Source organism: Spermophilus citellus (genome assembly GCF_964194105.1).
Source record: "Spermophilus citellus genome assembly, chromosome: 8".
In the NCBI taxonomy this organism is placed as follows: Eukaryota; Metazoa; Chordata; class Mammalia; order Rodentia; family Sciuridae; genus Spermophilus; species Spermophilus citellus.
In genome coordinates this window covers 3,189,432-3,209,481 of record NC_138189.1, presented here as the reverse complement: position 1 = coordinate 3,209,481, position 20,050 = coordinate 3,189,432, and the positions used below count along the sequence as shown (strand labels likewise).

The window sequence follows — 20,050 nt, the reverse complement described above, 5'->3', positions numbered from 1 at the left end:
AGCAAGAGAGAGGAAGGAGAGGAAGCTGAGGTCAGATCACTTAAAACTCACGGGTCTGCTGTACGTCAGCTTTTATCTGGTAAAGCAATGGTCTAACTTAATTGAAATTTAAAATAAAGATATTTAAAGTATTTAAAGGGCCAAAATCCAAACACAAGACATATTCTCCCTTTTCCAGTCTTTCAATAAGGCTCAGTGAAGAGTCAGAAGCAAATTTTAAAAAATCTTTTGAAATAAATGCCATTTAAAAAGCAGCTCAAAAAACAGAAATGAAGAGTGGCCGGCTTGGCCCTTGACTGCCCCGAAGGCCAGGAGAGAGAACCTGGAAGGGGAGGGGTCTGCGGGGGGCTGGAGGGGCTGCAGGAGCGGGCGCCCGGGGTGGGAGCCGGCGCTCCCTTTTCCTTTTGCCCCTGGTGCCGGGAAGTGAAGGCTGTGCTCTGCTCCCCCTGGGTGTGCAGCCTCTCCACAGGCCCAAACGCCACAGGGCCAGGTGACCATGGACCGAAGCCCCTGAAACCATGAGCCAAAATAAACCTTTCCTCCTTTTAAGTACATTATCTCAGCGATTTCGTCACAGCGACAGAGAACTAACACAGAAAACCGGTACCAAGAATCGGAGTCATTGCTGCGACTCTATCTGACCACGTACAGCTTCAGAAGCCTTTGGAATTGGTTTGCAAGAGAATTCAGACAAGTTTGGTGGAGCAGGTTAGAGAAAGCCTCGGTGGTATACACAACTTCATGGAAAATTCTGGTCCAGCTCAGAAGAGCAGAAGGCTGATAGTAATTCAGACAGTAAAGGCCAGGCTCGTGACGTTTCAGATGGGAACAGGCCTCTGTGGGGAACTGGATTGGCACTGCTCATGTTCCTGTGTAGACAAAGAACTTGTCTACATTTTCTCTGTGTTCTGACATTTTGTGGGCTTCCCGTGGACGGCAGGCCTTGGCATTGTCCACGTGGTGCTGGTGTTGGTTTTTTGGTTTTTTGTTTCTTTTGGTACTGAGGATTGCACTTGGGGGGCTCTCGACCACTGAGCCACATCCCAGCCCTGTTTTGTATGTTCTTTAGAGACAGGGTCTCACTGGGATACTTAGCACCTCACTTTTGCTAAGACTGGCTTTGAACTTGCGATCCTCCTGTCTCAGCCTCCTGAGCCACTGGAATGACAGGCGTGGGCCCCCGTGCCCGGCTGGTGCTGGTGCTGCAGGCATACAGGGGCCATGGAGGCTTCCGCCAAGATCCCCTAGGAATCCCGAGAGGCCAGGGGTGTGGGGCAGGGTCAGAATCCCTAGACACCCCCACACACACAGAGGGCCACGTGTGACGCTGGGAAAGCAAAGCCGAAGCCACAGTGAGATGCCAACAAGCTGGAGATATGAGGAGGGGGCCTGCCTGCCACGCGGAATGCAGGCAGCGAGCAGAGCGAGGCCCAGGGAGAGGCCCAGTGCTCTCAGCCAGCAGGGCCACAGGGGTGGGGCTGCCCAGGTCTTTTATTTTATTTTTTAGTACCAGGGGTTGAACCCGGGGGTGCTTTGCCACTGATCCACATCCCCAGCCTTTTCTTATTTTGCATTTTGAAATACGGTCTCACTAAGTTGCTGAGGCCCCACTACATTGCTAAGGCTGGCCTTGAACTTTCTATCCTCCCGCCTCGGCCTCCTGAGTCACTGGGATTACAGGTGTGTGCCATGCGCCTGGCTGCCCGAGCACTTTCGAGTTCACATCACGCCACTATGTGCCCAAGGTGCCAGAACTACAGGGTTAAATGTTTGCCCTTCTGGGTTTTGGTCTTGCTTTGGTCTAATTCCTTCTTTCTATGATCTATTCCTCCTTTGGGACTGGGAATGTCTATCCTGTCCCACCACTGTATCTTGGAGGTACGTAACTTGTATTTTAATTTTTATAGAGCTCACAGCTAAAAGTTTGCCTTTAAGACTCAGAGACTTTGTATTTGCACTTTTGAACAATGGTGGGACAGGTAAAACTTTGGTCTTTCTTGGAAATTAACTGAATGCATTTCACATTATGAGGTGGACGTGAGACAGGCACGGTGGCACATACGGATCATCCCAGCAACTTGGGAGGCTGAGGCAAGAGGATTGCAAGTTTGAGGCCAGCCTCAGCAGCTTAGCAAGGCCTGAAGAAACTTAGCAAGACCATGTCTCAAATGACAAGACTTTTACAAGCTGGGTGTGTAGCTCAGTGGTTAAGCAGAGCTGGGTTACCCCAGTACCAACAGAGGGGGAGAGAGAGAAGCCTCTGGGGCCCAGGGATGATAGGACATTATGATCTGAATCTGAAATGTCTCCCAGAGGCCACGTGCTGAAGGCTTAGCACTTGGGAGAGGATGAAAACTTTAGGGATGCGAACTAAAGGAGGAAATCACATCCGTGGGGCATGCCCTTGAAGGAACCCTTGGGACCCCAGCCCCTTCCTCTCTCCCTGCTTCCTGACCAGAAAGAGGCCTGCGGGTTCACACACACTCCCACCAAAGGCCTCCCGTGATGGGCCAAGCAACCATGGACAGAACCTCTGAAGCCACAAATCAAAGTAGACCTTTCCTCCTTAAAAGTGAATTATCTCAGACGTTTTGTCACAGCAGCAGACAGCTAACACAGAGGAGGGGAATGAAAAAACAACTGGTATTTTTCAAGTAATGAAACAAAAAGACTATGAATGCAAGTTTTCAGTTCATCCAGAAGTAAAATGATAATGTAGTGATTATAAATATCCTTAAAACTCTTGAATCAAGGAAAGACTTCTAAAGACGAAAGTAGAAATAGTCTATGTCAACTTATCTCAGAAATATTTAATTGTGCAGTTCACATCTCACACTTCCACACTTAAGGGACTGCCAACCCGAGGGCCCCTCAAGCCTGCGCACACCTCCACCAGCCAAGGCTCGGGACTCCACTCGCCTCCTCCTGTCTCTCCCCTGGACTGGAAGCTCCACTGGGCAGGACCCACAGTGCCCTGCACCCCGTGGGCTTCCCTGGATGCCTTGGAGAACGCACGATCCTCTGAGCACGTTTGGCATCAGGCTAACCACAGCCTGCAGTGCTGCGGCAGGCGGCCTGCAGCCGGACTGCCCAGCGGCTCCCCGAGTTCCCCAGGCCCAACCTGCACTCGCAGAAGCCACGGGGGCCTCAGGCACCCCCCGCTGGTGCCCCTCGCTGGTCCCCCCCCGCTGATCCCCCCTCGCTGGTGCCCCTCGCTGGTCCCCCTGGCAACCTACCTGCACCACAAAGGAGTGCAGCCCGTGGCACTGGCCCCCTGGCGTGTACAGCTGGGCAAACACCACCGCGTGAGTCGCCGTCTTGCCCATGTTCCCAACCCAGAATTTGGCAGCTTCAAAATCGGGCGAATGTATGACGAATTCCTGCGAGAGGAAGAGTGACACGGTGGTCAGCACCGAGGCGCACGCCTCCCCCAGGTCTCCTTCAAGAGTCAAAAAGAGGCACTTTGACTTCCTTTGCTGCAAAGGGGGCCTATCTCACACCTGTGGTTCACAGACTTGAGAAATGGCAAGCGACATTGCGAACAATAAAACGTAAGCAGAGTACTCTGTCTGCTAAGACTGCGCTCCTCGCCAGGCTGAGTGGGAGGGCCGAGCACCCGCGCCTCCTCCTCGTCCCCTGGACTTCTCCGGGGTGGCAGCCTGTTTAACCTGCGGTCTCTGGTCTACAAGCTCCACGAATGAGGCTATCCCTGAATGCCCAGGAGCCCCGTGGACACACGGGCAGGTGAGGGACGGAGGCGTGAGGTGGAGAACGAGCTGCCGCCTCTGTGCGCTCGGTGTGGCCGTGAGACCACGGCAGGCGTGCGAGGCTAGGGCAGATGCAGTGAGAGATGGCAGGTGTCGAGACCAGGGCAGGTTTGTGAGACCAGGGCAGGTTTGCAGTGAGAGATGGCAGGTGTGCGAGACCAGAGCAGGTGTGCAAGACCAGGGCAGGTGTGCAGTGAGAGATGGCAGGTGTGCGAGACCAGGGCAGGTGTGCGAGACCAGGGCAGGTGTGCAGTGAGAGATGGCAGATGTGCGAGACCAGGGCAGGTATGTGAAACCAGGGCAGGTGTGCGAGACCAGGGCAGGTTGCAGTGAGAGATGCAGAACTCAACGTGCAGGTGACTGGACCACGCGCACGCAGCACCAGCCCTGCCGGCGAGCAGAGCAGTGAACCTCACAACAGTGGTGTCCTCTCTGGCTTTCAGAATGCACAAACCAGCACCTGGACTCTACCCTGGGTCGTGGGGCACGGCCACCGGCTCTCCAGCACCCAGGAGGCTCAGTGTGCATCTTGGAGCACCGGCCGGGACGGGTCTCCTCGTTAGTGACCACCCCACTCCCAACACTCCCACGGGGAAGGGGAGGGAAGGGGCGCCCACCTGGGTGGCGGGATCGTAGTGGGCGGTGGTGCGGATGGCCTTGGTGTTGCTCCCGTGACTCAGCTCAGTCAGAGCAAAACAGCCAAAAATCTAGGAGTCCAAGTGCAAAGTATATAAGGCGAGCTGTTCCTGAGGGCCTGCCCCCCCTGTCCTGGCAGAACTGACCGGGCCCGCCCATCGCCATTCACCTGCCTCCCCAGCTCTGACCTGGCTGCGTCCCATGGGACCGGGTGCCACCTCATGAGATGACAGGCAGACCAGCCACAGCCCTCTCTGGGTCACAGGGTGGTGGGGACTGCTCCAGACCCCAGAAGCAGCACCAGGCCCCGGCTTGGGCGGGCAGCAGAGCCCACTGTGTGCCGGTTGGGGAGTGGACATGGCCCGAGACTCCCCTTAGATAAGATGGCCACAACCTCCAGGGGCCTCTCCTGCAGCTGCCCTTCCCCAAATCCCAAGAACAGGGAGGAAGGCCGGGCCATTCTTGGCGCTGACCTTACCTCTGTGTTGAAGATCTTTTCGATATATTTGAAGTGTCTTTCAGAACCGGAGTTGTAGACTGCCGACCCGAAAACCTGCAGGAACACCATCAGGTGAACCGGCCGGGCTAAGAAGCGCCACTGCTCAGGAACTGGAGGCTGACGTGACATCGACACGGCCCCGGCTCCGCGCCACCATGCTGGCCCAGCGGGGCCCTGCGGGACAGGGGCAGCTCCGCACCTGGGCCAGCTCCCAAGGTTCATCTGCCCAGGGGCCTTGGACTCCACTGGCAGCAAGGCCCGGTCCCTGGCCAGGCAGCCTGCAGGCACCTCCGGCCTGCGAGAAGTCCTGAGCCGCTGAGAGGGGCCAGGAGGACGGTGAGCAGCAGGGAGAGCCCCACCGCCACCCACAACACACCCAGGACGAGGGCCACACCCTGCCCAGTCCCCTACCACTGTGTGGGAAGGATGCAGTGGCCACCTCCCTTTGGCCCGCCTTCCTATTCCCCCTGGTCACACACACACAGCAAAAAGGAACACAAGGCCCAGGATCTCGCGTGGGCCTTCGAGTCTCGGACACCAGGTCTCATCCAAGTGTGCAGCTTTGCCTGTGGCTTGCTGGCTACCTGGGGAAGCATGGCGGTGGCCCCCGTCCAGCTGCATGTGGCCATGTGCAGTGGCCTGCACTGTGCACTCACCAGCAGGTGCAGGAAGCACTTGGTTGCCAGGGACCAGTCGTACATGCCCAGGCAGTGGATCAGGGCCCAGACCCTCAGCGGGCTTGCTGCCAGGTCCTCCACACTGAAGAAGCCGTACTCCAGCACCCGCTTGCACTGAAGGAAGCTGAGCTCCCGGTACTTCTCCAGGGGCAGGTCAGCCCCACGGGAACGGGTGAAGAGAGGGTCCTTCTCCAGAGCCGAGAAGATGGTTTTCTGGAAACACAGGAGACAGTGCGGCCGACTTGGAGGAAGGACGGGACTTCATTCACCCCCACCCACAAAGTTCTCAAGGCTGGAGCTGATGGGGACACAGTCTGACTCAGGACCACCGAAAGATGGCTGCCACTCCCAACTGAGGGACAAGGGGCTTGAGGTAGGAGCTGAGACTGGGGGTCTGTTCCTGTCTCTCTGGTCAGTTCTCTGAGGCCCGTCCAGGGTTACAAAGACGAGAACGGCCCATGGTGGCCCAGGATCAGTTTCTCACGAGGAGGCAGCCCCAGGACGCCACGCAGCTCAGAGCTGCAGACCCACTTCCACCAGGGGACGAGGATGCCGGCAGCACACGCCGCAGCGCCACGCGCCTCACCTTAAAGCGGACCACGTCCTCGCCTTCCAAGAACAGCAGCAGCTCCGCGCCACTGAAGGACGCGCGGGCCCGGTACCTGCTCAGGGGACCCCTGGGGAAGTCTGGCCACAGGGCACGGGCGCTTCCTTCCAAGGTGGGCGCCATCCTCTGCCGTCAACCTGTGGAGGACACTGCCTGAAGCAGGGTGGCAGGTCACCTTCAGACGGCCACATGCCTGGCCAGGTGCCACCACCCAAGCAAAGCAAGCCCTGACCTGAGGGGACGGCAGGCAGGGCCCGCACAGAGAAGGGGTGCCATATTCCAAAAGAGAAGGCGAGGGCTGGGGATGTGGCTCAAGCGGTAGCGCGCTCGCCTGGCATGCGTGCGGCCCGGGTTCGATCCCCAGCACCACATACCAACAAAGATGTTGTGTCCGCCGAGAACTAAAAAATAAATATTAAAAATTCTCTCTCTCTCTCTCTCTCTCTCTCTCTCTCTCTCTCTCTCCTCTCTCACTCTCTTTAAAAAAAAAAAGTATGTGACTTTAAAAAAAAAAAGAGAAGGCGAGGTGGCACTTCTCACCTCCACTCCTGGACAAAGGGTGACGAGGACACAAAAGAGAGCTAAGAGAGGTCCCGGGGCAGGCGCTGGAAGGACATGGGAAGCGGGTGTAGCAAATAGATGGTAGGCAAGGGGTCCAGAGGGTACTGGGGACTTGGGCTCAGGCAGCCTCAGCTCCGCCTGAGGACACCACGCAGGGAGTCCAGCAAAGCAGCCTGGCCACACACCACGGTACATTATGTTCCTGGATGCGGGCCATCTGTCCCAGGCTTTGGACCTGTTCTGTCCCCAACATACAGACACCTGCCTCTCCACTAAGAGAACAGGGCTCTCAAACAAGGAATTCGGGGACTTCTGAGTTGGCTGGCCCTTTCCCAAGACCTCGGCTAGTGGAGGTGCTGGAGGAGATGGCTGTGGACCCGGCTCTCCACAACCATGGAGCCCGGGGGACTGTGAAATGCTTCTAGATGACTGCTGAAGTAGTCAGGGATGGACTCTGCCCTGGACAGTCCACAGTTCCAGTAAGAGGGAAAGGAGGGACGTGGCCACCAAGCCCTGCAGTCCCCGGGTAACCCTCCCATCTCTGTTCCTGTGGAAACAGGTAAGAGCTGAGGGGCGCAGGGCAACTTTGCAGCAGGGAAGAGGCAGCGGAGCTCTGTGGTGGCCCCCAAGGTCAGCTTGGGGAGACCCCAGGTCACGGGAGGAGAAGCACACGAGGAGCAAGTGACAGGGGATATACGAGGAGCAAGGCAGGAGCAGCAGGCAGGAGGGAGAGGCCACGTGGAGACAGCTGCCTCGCAGACAGACTGAGGAGTCTGTAGACTTTCAGCTGGACTGAGTATGGCCAGTGGGATGTATACTACAAGTGACGGTGACATAAGAACAGCAGGTCAGGCTGTGCCCGCCGTAGTGACTCCATGGTGTATAAGACAGCAGTCCTTAGGCTGTGCCTCCCCTGGGTGACTCCATGGTGTGCAGAACAGCAGTCCTCAGGCTGCGCCTGCCCTGGTGACTCCATGGTGTGCAGAACAGCAGTCCTCAGGCTGCGCCTGCCCTGGTGACTCCATGTGTGTAGAACAGCAGTCCTCAGGCTGTGCCTGCCCTGGTGACTCCATGGTGTGCAGAACAGCAGTCCTCAGGCTGTGCCTGCCTTGAGTAACCCCTGGAACAACCTCTCCTGCCAGGCACCACCATAAGGAACACACCTATTTTTTATAAAAACGTATTGCCGGGCAGGCACAGCGGCACATGCCTCATGAGGCAGAGGCAGCAGTATCTCAAGCTCAAGAACTGCTGGGGCAACTTAGTGAGATACTGTCTCAAATTAAAATGCAATGTCTGGGGGTGTGGCTCAGTGGTAGCAAACCCCTGGGTTCAATCCCAAGGACAAATAGTAAACAAGAACTCAAACATGCCATCAAACATAATCAGGAGCACCTGGACTCACAGACCGCCCAAATCATACCAAGATGGGAGCGAACAACCTAATCAGACAACACCCATCACTCAAGACTCCGAGGTTGGACACAGCAGCACCTGGACTCCATCACCTGGTCGCTCCTCACATGCCTTGTCCAGGAAAGTCGCCACAGCAGCAAACCTCTGCTTCTGTCCCCTGGGCTTCAGCACGGCATAGCTTCTCCCGTGTGATGACCACACACAGCTCTCTGCACGCTGACATGTCCAGCCTGCACCTGCAACTCTGCGGAACTGGTTTGTCCTAACCCCTCTCTGACCACCCCCGGTGGACAGTGCGTTCGTCTCTCTGCCCCAGCTCTAGGCCCAGCAGCCTGTCCTCTGTGGCGCCTTTACCTATCTTATTCTTTCTGTGACCTCTCTACATATGACGTGTGCTTTGAGGGTGACAGGTACTATTATCAACAGAGACTGGAATAAAAGACCCTGTGCTTGCCCAGCCTTTGGCTATAGGGGGACCTGCCAGTATTCAGCGAATCCCCACCACAGGGCGTGGCACAGCCCGTGACTTCATTGTTACTCAGGGAATTCTATCACTGGGGAAAGACACAAGTGTGTTTGCCCATGTTAATGACACAGGTTAATCATGGCACTGGGCCCATTAAAAAGAGAAAACTCAAACTCCTAACTGGGAATCGAGGGGGGGAAGTTGGGCTGACCGTAAAGAAATAAGCATGAGGGAGAACTCCACAAACCACCAGGTGCCAACTGAAGAGGTCACTCAAGGAAATGGTCCACTCCCGGGGAGGCACAACCCACCAAGGTTGATTTATGAGAAGCAGAAAATCAGCGTAGACTACAATGACTGAGAAGCTGAGTTAGCAACCAAGAAACTGGGGTTCAGTTATAAGATCTGCCAAACATTCAAAGAAAAATACCAATCTCCACAAACATGGCCCCAAAGCCGAGGAGGTGCCCGCGCTTCCCAAGTCATCCCCAGGCCAGCATGACCCGACACCAACAGCAGACCAGGACACAGGAAAAAACCCAGGCAAGCGTCCCTCACACACAGATGCAAAGACCCTCAGCTGAACTCCGCAAACTGAACCCAGCGACATCTGACTAGAGATCACGTGGCAGGAGTGCCTGGGCCCACCTGGGAGGGCAAGGCGGCTCCGCACCTGAAAGTAGCTCTGTGACGCCAGCCAGCAGGAGCAAGCACTGAAGCTCGCACAGCAGGCGACAGGTGCAGAAAGAGCACCCAAGGAAGGGAACACTGCTGACAGACGCGGCCAAGCCAGGGACAGGGAGCTGCACGTCACAGGACCCAGGAGCAGGCAAGCTGACCTGGTGCCAGCATCACCGCATGCACACCTGTGGAGATGCTGCAAGGTGCCATCAGTGTGTAGAGTCTTTATGTGTCAATCAAAAACATTCTTAGATGCTGGGAGCCTTGGCACACGCCTGTGATCCCAAGTACTAGGGAGACTGAGGTGTGAGGACAAGTTCAAGGCCAGCCGGGCAACTCTGTGAGAGACCCTGTCTCAAATTTATTTTTAAAAAGGAGGTGTGGACTGGAGTGTAGCTCAGTGATCAAGTGCTTGCCTAGTGTGTGCCAAGTCCTGGTACAACACCAGACCACAAAAAATAAATAAATAAAATTAAAAGAAGGAAATGTCATCACCCAGATAAAAGCCATCTACAAACAGCCCCAGGGGACCACCAGTTTCCAAGACAAACACTAATTTGAGCCTTTTGGAGCTGATAAATCAGCTGAGCCAGGCTTCAGGCCCTACACCAAGATGGCAGAGGCCTTCGCTTTGACCTGGGCTCCTGCACCAGCCCCCAGACAGGCCAAACCAGACGGACTCACCCATGCTTGATGCCACAGGACCAAGCTGAGTCTCGAAGGCAGCGGCCTGCTGGGCTTCGGATCTGGGATGTCCCCCAAAAGCCCACGTGTTACGGCTTGGCACCCAGTGAGGAGGCACTATTGGAAGATGCTGGGACTTTAAAAGGTGGAGTCTAGTGAGGGTCCTTGGGTGATTGAGGGAAATTGTGGGACCCCAGTCTCTTCTTCCTTTCATTTCCTGTCCACGAGGTGAGCGGCTTTGCTCCACTACACGCTTCTGCCACAACGTGCTGCCTTGCCACAGGGCCACAGCAATGGGGACAACCAAACTGGCCGCACTGGAACCTCCAACACTACAAGCCACGGTTTTTATAATCGGACTCTCTCAGGTGTTGTGGTGATGGAAACCGAGCAACACCGTCCCCATACACAGCAGTTTTCCTGGAAACCGGCGATTCCCATCAATGTAGTCACACGTCCCCTCTGCTTCAAGCCTTCCACAGCGCTCGGCTGCTTTGCACAGGGTGCCATGATAACTCAATAAGACAGTCCTTTCCAACAACCAGAGCTGGGGCAACTGGACACACACACAAAAGGGGACACACACACACACAAGATTAACTCCGTGACCCACAGATCCAATGGTAAGAGCCCAAATCATAAAACTCAGAAGAAAACATAGGCGTGAATCTTTGTGACGGTAGGTTAAGCAAGGCCTTCTTAGATATAGCAATGGAAGCACAAGCAACAACAAAAAAATCAAGGAAATGAGATCTCACCCAAATTAAAATGTTTGCTGCAAAAACCACCTTCAATAACCTTAAAACTCAATAATAAGACAGGTATCTAGAGTTAAAGTGGGCTAAGGACTAGAACAGACAGTTGTCCAAAGAGACACACAAAGGGCCAATAAGTCCAAGAAAAGACGCTCAACATCTTTTGCCATCAAAAGCCAATCAAGAATGCAATGTGATCCACTTTATCACCACAAGGACTGCCTCAACAAAGAGATCCATAATAGCAAGGACTGCAGAAGATGTGGAGAAGCCAAACCCTTGTGCACTGCCATGAGGGACAGAGAATGGAGCCACCACATGGAAAGACAGATTGGCAGTTCCTCAAACCATAGGACCCAGCAACTCCACTCCTAGGCACGCACTCTGGAGAACTAAGACTTAGGTCTACACAAAAACCTGTACGTAAACATTCATTGCAGCAATGCTTATAGCATCTCCAAAGTGGAAACAACCCAAATGTCCACCAGTGGATGAAGAGGTAAACTATGTGGCAGATCTGCCCAGTGGGACATAACTCAGTCACAAAAAGGAATGAAGTACTGATTCATGACACAATATATATGAACCTTGAAAACATGATTTCAGTGAAAGAGGCCAGTCACCAAAGATCACAGTCATATGCTTCCTATAATAGGAAACATTCAGAAAATGCAAATACAGAGAGAAAGAAAGAAGGATTAGTAGCTGCTGGGGGAATACCAATCCACTCCTAATGGGTCCAAAGTTTCTTTCTGAAAATGTTCCATAATTACACAGTGATGATGTTTGCACAACCCTGTGAGTATATAAGCAACCACGTAGCGCACGGTGTAGACCATGGGATGTGGAGTCTATCTCAATTATGCAGCATAAAAAGGGAAAATTAAAGCACCACACTTGGCAGAGGCAAGTTCTCCACACACCAGCAGAAAAGCCTAAGAGTCCTTCAGCCACCCAGGGCCTGATTCCTACTACCCTGCACACGCTTCTCCCTGTGGCCTGGAGCACCACATGCCTCCCTTTGCCCTCCTCCTGTCTCCTCGAAGACCCGTCCTTAGACACCCACCCCATGCACCATCCCATCCACACAGATGGTCCTTGGTGTGTGGAGAGCTCCCACATCCATACCTCCTGACCCCTGTGCTTATTTGGCAGCTGGCTGGACAGCCCTCTACTCTCGAGTTCTGGAGATGCTCAAACTGAATGTGCAACACTGAAATCACCCCTGACCCAGCCTGCCCTCCTGTAGGCCCAGTTCACACTGCCAGTAGCCCAAGAGCTACCCACACTGTAAACCCAAGACCCATCCTAGAAGTCCCCTCCTCATGGTGCCCAGATTGCTTATCAGGGCCCCACTCTATCAATACCTCTGCCACATATGGCCCTATTAAACCTAGCATGGAACCTCCCATTATTGAGGAAGGACTGTGTGCAGGTAATCGCCAGGGAGTTAGCTTTTTGAAGTGAAGCCAATTGCCCAAGGTCCTACAGTTATTATCAAACAGAGTGACTCCAAATCCTATGATCCTATCCAGTCTCCTCTGGTCCCATTGCTATACCATGCCAAGAGGATTCAAAGCCAGACTGCCTGGGTTCAAATTCCAACACTACAGCAAAGTGCCTATTTGCCAAGCCACCTCTCCTTGTGTGCTTCAGGGACAGTGCAAGGCAATGTTTGTCAGCACACACTGTCTAAGCTGTCGCAGTGCACAATCGGATACTTGCTATAGTTGCTGACATCTGTTAAGTGGTGGCTTTCACTGATGCCAGTTTTTCTTCTTAAAAAAAAAATGAGCGGCTATACTTTTGGTCTGAGGTCCTGCACAGAAACCCCCCATGCACCAGTGCAAACCAAAATGCTGCACAGTCTAACTAAGGAAGCAGCCAGGTCACCAAACACCATTTTGCTGGAAACTGGAGACTTCAGCCAATCAGGGCCTCATTATGAAGTCCCCTGGCTTTCACCCCTACAGAAAAGTTACCTGGGGTGACTCGGGGCCTGGTCTCCACCTTTCTGCTTCCCGGTTCCACCTCCAAGTCCCACTGTCAAGGAGCTGTCACCCTGCGGAGCCCGGGTTGCCGAGATACGTGACGTGGACGCCGGCCTGTCACCCGCAGCTAAACCTGTCGTGACGCAGTCTCCTCTGGGGGCGAGCGGTGATCTGAGACACGTATGCCAGCGTTTGGCCCCAGCGGCTGCCGGCGCCCCGGGGTCACAGCCGCAGGCGCCCCGGGGTCACAGCGCGGCCCGCTGCCCCGCGCCCGCCCAGGCCTCGCGCGGTCGGCTCTGCTGCGGCCCCGGCTGCGCACACGGCGGGCTCTGGACCGTCGTCCTGACGTCGCTACCGCGGGCGGAACCCCGAGGTTAGCTCACAGGCCCGGCCGCTCCGGGGCACGGCCGCGGCCTCGCTCCGCCTTGCAAGGGGCGTGGCCTTCCGGTCCGCTCGGCCCCGGGGGCGTGACCCACCTTCCTCAGCTCCGCCCCGGGGCGTGGCCCGCCCGCATTCCAGGTCTGGTCCCCTCCCATCAGGGGGGTCTCCGCCCCTGCTCCTAGGCCGGTCCTGCCCTCTCGTCACCACGGCTCCAGGGGGTGGCCTGTCTGTCCCCCTGACGTCTTCGCTCCGGGCTCCGGTTGTCCGGGAAAGCCGCGGCCGGCGGACCACGTGGGCTGCCGCTGGTGGCCGCGGCTCTCCCCGCACGTTGTTGTCGCGCGCTTTCCCGGAGCGTCCCTCCTGGGGGCCGAGGGGGTCCTGCGCAGAATCCCGGGAGGCGATTTAACTTGCAGACTCCCCACGGCCTGGGAGCTGCCCCATCCGCCAGTGGGCTGCGCCTTTTCAAATTATCAAGCTGGCCCAGTGCTCCCGAAGTTCTGAAGCCAGATTTAAAGTTAGGTAGTCAGTGTAGTTAGGTAAATCAGGTCTAAAATGGGGGCCATGCTGAGAATGACTCAGGGAAATGCAGGACAACTCAGGGAATGTTAATGAAGTCCTGAAAAGGCCCTAGGCCAAAGTCCATCCCAAAGAAGTGATAATGAAGTCCTTCCTGACCAGATGACTTCTTTGGCCCACCTGCGTCCCACCTTCCAACCTACATTCCATCACCAAAACTATAAAAAGGGGAAACAACCGCACTTCCACGGATTCCACCTCTTGGGTCCCCTTTTTCCTCCGGGAGAAGCCTTTTTTGCTGTCCTTTAATAAACTTCTAATTTCTACTCTGACCTGGCCTCAGCGTGCTTCTTTGGTGTTATTCTTCAACATTGGGGAAGCAAGAACTCGTCACCGGTCAACAGCGGTAACATATTGTGAAAGACCCTCAGACCCTCAAATCCCCCGTCCAAAAGAGAACTACGGGTCACACTGGCTGCAAAAGCAGGAGGCAAGTTTATTAATACACAGGCGCCTGCGGGTGCACAGCAAAACCTCAGCCGAAGCTTTGGTGAACTGGCACACCGGGCTTTGGGGTACAGTTCTTTTATAGGGAGAAGGGAGCTGTTTCCCGCCTAGCACACTAACAGGTATCTCATTGGTTCTTTTGAATCCAGCATTAGGGTAAACTTGCTTTTCACTATACGTTCTTGGAAAACCTACAGGGTTACATTCCATTCTTTCTGTTCCTGCTTATCTGTTCCTGTTAGCTCAAGCATGTCCTGAGATATGGGTGCAGTGCTCTTTTCTCAACCGGTTATATGGTAAGCTCATCCGGTACTTGTGCCTATTTATTGCATACTTTTACTTTCGCAACAAGGCCTCAGGTTATGGGGCTGGAGTCTTTCAATTGGAGGTCCCAGACCGAGATTCTACACCGAGGTAAGTGCACGCACCCCATGTCTGTTTGAGGTGCATCTTTCTCTTTCTTTCTGGATGGTAAGGTGGACACCCGACAGCTACTTAAACACAATTAGTGCAGCCGCCACTCTTCAAGACTCGGGTGAGAGGTTTCCCGGCCTAGGCAGCTCTCAATCACCTGTTCGGTATAGAGCAGCATGTTGGGTTCTGCCAAAGCCGCTTCCAACTTTTCTGTCTGGAGAGCAATTGGCATGAGTACACAGTGTCCTGAATCCCGATCTGCCTCGGATGCATGGAGGTGGAAACACTTGTCCTTGGCTGCAAAGATCAGTAACCAGGCTGGTGTTGATATGCTCGAGTTCAGGACCCCCCCAAAGACCACCAGAGACCAGGATCAATGTAAGCAGCAAAGAGGCGTTTATTGCGAGCTAGCTTGGTCCTCCGCGCACACAGCAACTGGTGACGCTGAGAGGCCCTGACCCAGGGTTTGTAGCAGTTTTATACACTCTTTGGGAAAGGCAGGAACTTCACATACATCATAGCATCTCTTAGCAAATCATTACACACCACGGGAAAATCATAAAACAACTCTAAAACATGATTAGTACATTCTCTGGCGGGAACAAGTTAGGTAGGGGTGATTGGGCAATACAAAGGGGGGGGAGGAATTTGTTTGAACTGATTGGTTTAAGCCTCGAGGGGTGTACCTGCTGAACTACTTGGTTTCCCGACATGTTATCAACCACCATAAACTACTGGGAGGGTCATCTGGCATCCCAGGTATTTTCCCTGTCACATGCTGGTAATCCCAGCAGCTCAGGGTTGGTGGTTGCTAGATGTTGCTATGGGTTCTCACCTAGCCTGACTGAGTCAGGGACACCGGGTACCACAGATCTCTTCTGTCATTTGTAGATAAACAACTCAGTGGGGTGAGTATGTGCCTAGGAGCGCGCTCTGTGCATTTTTCCAAGGACAAGGGTCACGCCCACTTCCTTGGACAGGCTTTGCTCCAAGGTAGAGGCTGGTTTCTCAAAAATGGAGTCACATCAGTTTCTCAGTGTCAGTCTGAGGCTGAAGGCAGATGCCGGATAGGGAGCCACACAGAGGCATCTTTTATGTGAGATTTTTTGGCTGGCCCTTTTGTGATAGTTCTTATTACCAGGCAAATATGTGTAAGAATCACCCCCATCCCCCAAGGCCTCCCCACTCCATTTTGTTAGGGTTTGACATAAGTAACTCCATTTTGATTCTGGCAACTTTCACAAAAGACTTCTAATCCACCGCAGGAAAGGGAGGGAAGGAACGTTTATTTTTTCTTTCTTTTTGGTGTCAATGATTGAACCCAGGGGTGCTTAACCACTGAACCACAGAGCCAGCCCCCTTTTTTTTAACTTTTTGAGACAGGGTATCACTAAGTTGTTTAGGGCCTTGCTAAGTTGCTGAGGCTGGTCTTGAAATTGAGATCCTCCTGTCTCAACCTTCTGAGTGGCTGGGATTGTAGGCCTATCACTCTGCTAGGCAGAGGAGACCCTGTTATGCTCAAATTCGGGATCCCCAAAAGACCACCAGAGACCAAGAATGATGTAAGCAGCAAAGAGGTGTTTATTGCGAGCTAGCTCCATCCTCCGCGCACACACGGCAACTGGTGACGCTGAGAGGCCCCGAGCTTAGGGTTTGCAGCAGTTTTATACATTCTTTGGAGAAGGCAGGGACCCCCCCATACATCACAGCATCTCTTAGCAAATCATCACACACCGCGGGAAAATCATAAAACAACTCTAAAACATGATTAGCACATTCACTGGTGGGAACAAGTTGGGTAGGGGTGATTGGTCAGTACAAAGGGGGTATTCATTTGAACTGATTGGTTTAAGCCAAGAGGGGTGTTCATGCTGAACTACGTGGTTTCCCAACACCATAAACTACTGGGAGGGTCATCTGGCATCCCAGGTATTTCCCTGTCTCATGTCGATTGGTGGCTGCTAGGGGATTGCTATGGGTCCCCACCTAGCCTGACTGAGTCAGGGACACCTGGCGCAGCAGATCTCTCCTGTTATTTGTAGATAAACAACTCAGCAGGGTGGGAATGTGCCTAGGAGTGCTCTGTGGGTCTTTCCAAGGACAAAGGTCATGTCCCTTCCTTGGACAGGCTTTGCTCTGAGGCAGAGGCTGGTTTTTCAACCCTTCTAAGCAGACTTCAGAAGGCAGGCTACAGAGGAAGACCTCAGAGCCACCAGTGAGAGTCAGAGGCCTGCAACATGGCTGTGGCAGTGCCCTAGAGGGAGGGAAGGAAGGTGACAGCTTCCCGTTGGCTCTATTTAGGACAGGGTGTCTGTAAAAAGCGTGCATGGAGAAAATGCCCACAGCTCATGCCCCAGGTTTGGGGAGGGCATCAGCCCTTTTTTCCCTGCTCCTTGGGTTTGTCTGCCTCTGCCCCCCGCCCCACTGCCAGGGCTGGCTGGAGACTTTAATGTTCTGGTGACTAGGCTAAGACTGTTGTTCCAGCTCTGACCACCTCCTGTGCCCCCAGTTCCTCTCCCCAACCTGCAATCCCCTCCTGGGCCTCAGGATACAGTGCAACCTTGGCTGACAGGAGCATCACAGACGTCTCTATGTGGATTCAGGTGCACTTTGAGGCTGAAGGATGGTCGTCAAGTATGAAGAGAAAGGGACTTTTGTGTTGCTGGGACCCGGGTGAAGGGATCACCGTGACCAAAGCACCTGACACAAACAACTTTATGGAGGAAAGCTTATTTTAGCTGTCAGTTTTGTCCGTCTCAGTCCGTGGTTGGCTGGCTCCACTGCTCTGGGCCTGAGGGAGGAGGACCATCATGGCAAAAGGACAGGCAGAGGAAAGCCATCGGCTTAGGCCGCCAGGAGCAAAGCCCAGGAGAGGCCAGGGACAGACTGTCTCCACCTCCTCCCGCCATGCCCACCTGCCCACAGTTCCCGCCCTCCTGGTGGTCCACACAGATTATCAACCCAGCCACTCAGGCAGAGGAAGGGGGACCAACGTCTCGAGGCCACTTAAGCAACTTAGTGAGACCCTGTCTCCGAATAAAATGCGAAGGGCTGAGGATGCAGCCTGGTGTTGGAGCACCCTGAATCCAACCCTGAGCAACACACCCAAAGGTGTCAACCCATTAACAGACTGATCCCTCACATAGGTCGGAACCCTCACAGTCCACTCTCTCCCTGCCGTTCCTGACCAGCATGTGAATTTGCAGGGGCACCAAAGAAAACAGACACAATTTACCTTTACACAAGCTTCAGGACGGCTTTCCCGCTCTCGGCCTCAGGTTCCCCAAAAGGGAGAGCAAGAGAAAGTCACCAGAGGCTGACGAGAGAGGGAACTGTGCTGAAGGGAGCTTTTATTGGGGGGAATTCTTGTTCTTAGAAAGTTCTATCCAAAAAAAGGGCAGAAGGGGCAGGACTACAAGGGACAGGTGACTCAACCCTAGGGGCACACCCCACAAAGAAGACCCCTTACTATCTGAGCTGGACCCCACCAGAGCCACAGCGAATGCCGTGGTTGGTAGAATCAGAGGCATCAGGACTGGAAGGTGTGGTCATTCACTGTGGCTCCCCACACTTTCTCAAAACTGGCCTGTGCATTGCTGCACGGGGACCAAGTCTTCAACCCAGGAGCCTTTGGGGACATCTAGATCCAAGCCCTAACAATGGAGATGCCACTGGGGTCAGCACAGAGGGTCTCACTTTAAGAGGAAAGAAAAGGAGGCTGTTTTTGTCCTTGTTTTGTTAGGGACTTTCTTGTGAAACTACAAGAGCAGCCCCTGGGCGCTGCTGCTGAGTGACCCACAGATGTCCACTGGAGCTGTCATCTGACTGCCACCCACTCTTTTTCATGTGCACTCAGTCCTGTTACACTGCCCACCTAATCCCTGCTCAGGCTTAGTTGTTTGCTCTGTTGCCCCCCATGGGCATAGGCATGGGCACCTGCAATCCCTTGAACACACTTCTTCACAGCTTGGGCCATTTGTATCCCCTTCCTCCACTCTCCCACCACTCAAACCTCTGCTGCTGGTTCAGGATTCACAGATAAGCGGTGGGGATGGGGCCACCAGGGTGGAGAACGGTGACTTGGATCATAGTCTCTGCCTGCCTGGCAGCAGGAGCTACGCCTGCTCTGGGAACTTTCTGTGCAGAGGTGCAGGTCGAGACTGCCCAGTTGCCATGGTGACACCTTGCTTAAAGGAGGTTCTGTGTACCGGACTACCAGTCTTGACCCCGAGTTCAGACACCAGCTGCCAGGAGTAGAGAATTATGAGCACAAGTACGGAATTACAATTGGTTGCCAGTGCTTCGACCTCAAGACTTCCTGCTTTGAAGACACTTTCTCAGAGAAGATCCTTTCAATGATAAAACCTACATAATAACTGTGCTGAGGTAGCTCTCTGGGTCATTGTTCCTCCATCAGAGGACAGTGTCCCCCTGGTCCCAACTTTCTCTGTGTGGTGTATCTGTCTTAATCCCCCACTGCCCCTCGCTGGTTTCCAAGGGTCAGCCATGCAGCACCCCAGGCTGCTGGGCTGGGAATGCGCTGTCAATTCTGCACCAAGTGTGGCTCTGTGATACCTCTGCTGGGGCCACCACTGCTCAGCACCATGCTTCCCCTTGTAAAGTCACACTCAGATGGGCATCAGAGCATGGCCTAGAGAAGAGCTGGGGCTGATAAATGTGGTTTTGTAAAAGATGCACATACAAAAGGCTGTAGCTTTGGTCTTTCTGGTGGTATGACCAATGGGAAAAAATTTTTTGGACTATAAACCCAATACATTCAAACCAAAGGGTATGTTGACTTAAAAGGAAACTGAGAGACAGACTCTCTAGAGGTAGCAAGTTTACTTGGGGAATAAAAGGAACTGCAACCAGGACACGCAGCCCTCTGTATGCATCCCCGGGCAGCTGGAGCCTCCTGACGAGCAGGGCCTGTTTACTTGTGTCCTCAGGGCTTGGCTGAGGTCCCCGCACACATCTGCAGCTCAGTGAGATGTGTAACAGTTGGCCAGTTGGCTGCCCCAACCAGGCTAAACATTTTTAAAACAGTGTTGGGGTTGAATTGGGCCCTTCCAAGGGATATGCTGAAGTCCTAACCTTATGTGGACACAAGGGCCTTGGCAGATGAAATCAAGTTACAGTGATGTGACACTGGATTAGGATTGGTCCTAATATCAAATATGAGTGCTATCTTTATTAAACAAAGATACTTTGAGAAACAGAGAGAGAATGCTGTGACCACAGTCAGAGGCTGTAATGAAGCCAAGACAAGCCAAGGAGTGTTGAGGACTGCTGTAAGCAGCAGAAGCTGGGAGAGAGTAGGTTCTACTTCAGAGTCTTCAGAACTGTGAGAATTTGTCTCCATTTGTGGTTCTTTGTTACAAAAGCCCCTGGAAACTAACTCAGACACCAGAAAAATCAACCGTGTGAACAAAGTCTGAGTGGGCTGGAGTGAACAGGTGTGTCAGACTGCATGGCTCAGCTGTCTTTCACTT

At 53.8% G+C, this 20,050-nt stretch overlaps 1 protein-coding gene across 2 annotated transcripts in view; it reads right to left on the bottom strand.

The window, feature by feature from the left end:
- Positions 1 to 12,966, bottom strand: part of ACOX3 (acyl-CoA oxidase 3, pristanoyl) — a 37,829-nt gene extending 24,863 nt beyond the window's left edge. For both annotated transcript variants that reach the window (XM_081303737.1, XM_081303736.1), the window contains exons 1-6: positions 12,732 to 12,966; positions 6,166 to 6,323; positions 5,559 to 5,792; positions 4,882 to 4,956; positions 4,385 to 4,474; positions 3,237 to 3,380 (exon numbers count right to left, since the gene is read on the bottom strand). In XM_081303737.1, the coding sequence (XP_081159863.1) occupies positions 3,237 to 3,380; positions 4,385 to 4,474; positions 4,882 to 4,956; positions 5,559 to 5,792; positions 6,166 to 6,309 (687 nt within the window). In that variant the 5' untranslated portion in view covers positions 6,310 to 6,323; positions 12,732 to 12,966. The remainder of the gene's footprint in view (positions 1 to 3,236; positions 3,381 to 4,384; positions 4,475 to 4,881; positions 4,957 to 5,558; positions 5,793 to 6,165; positions 6,324 to 12,731) is intronic.
- Between the last annotated feature and the right edge of the window lie 7,084 nt (positions 12,967 to 20,050).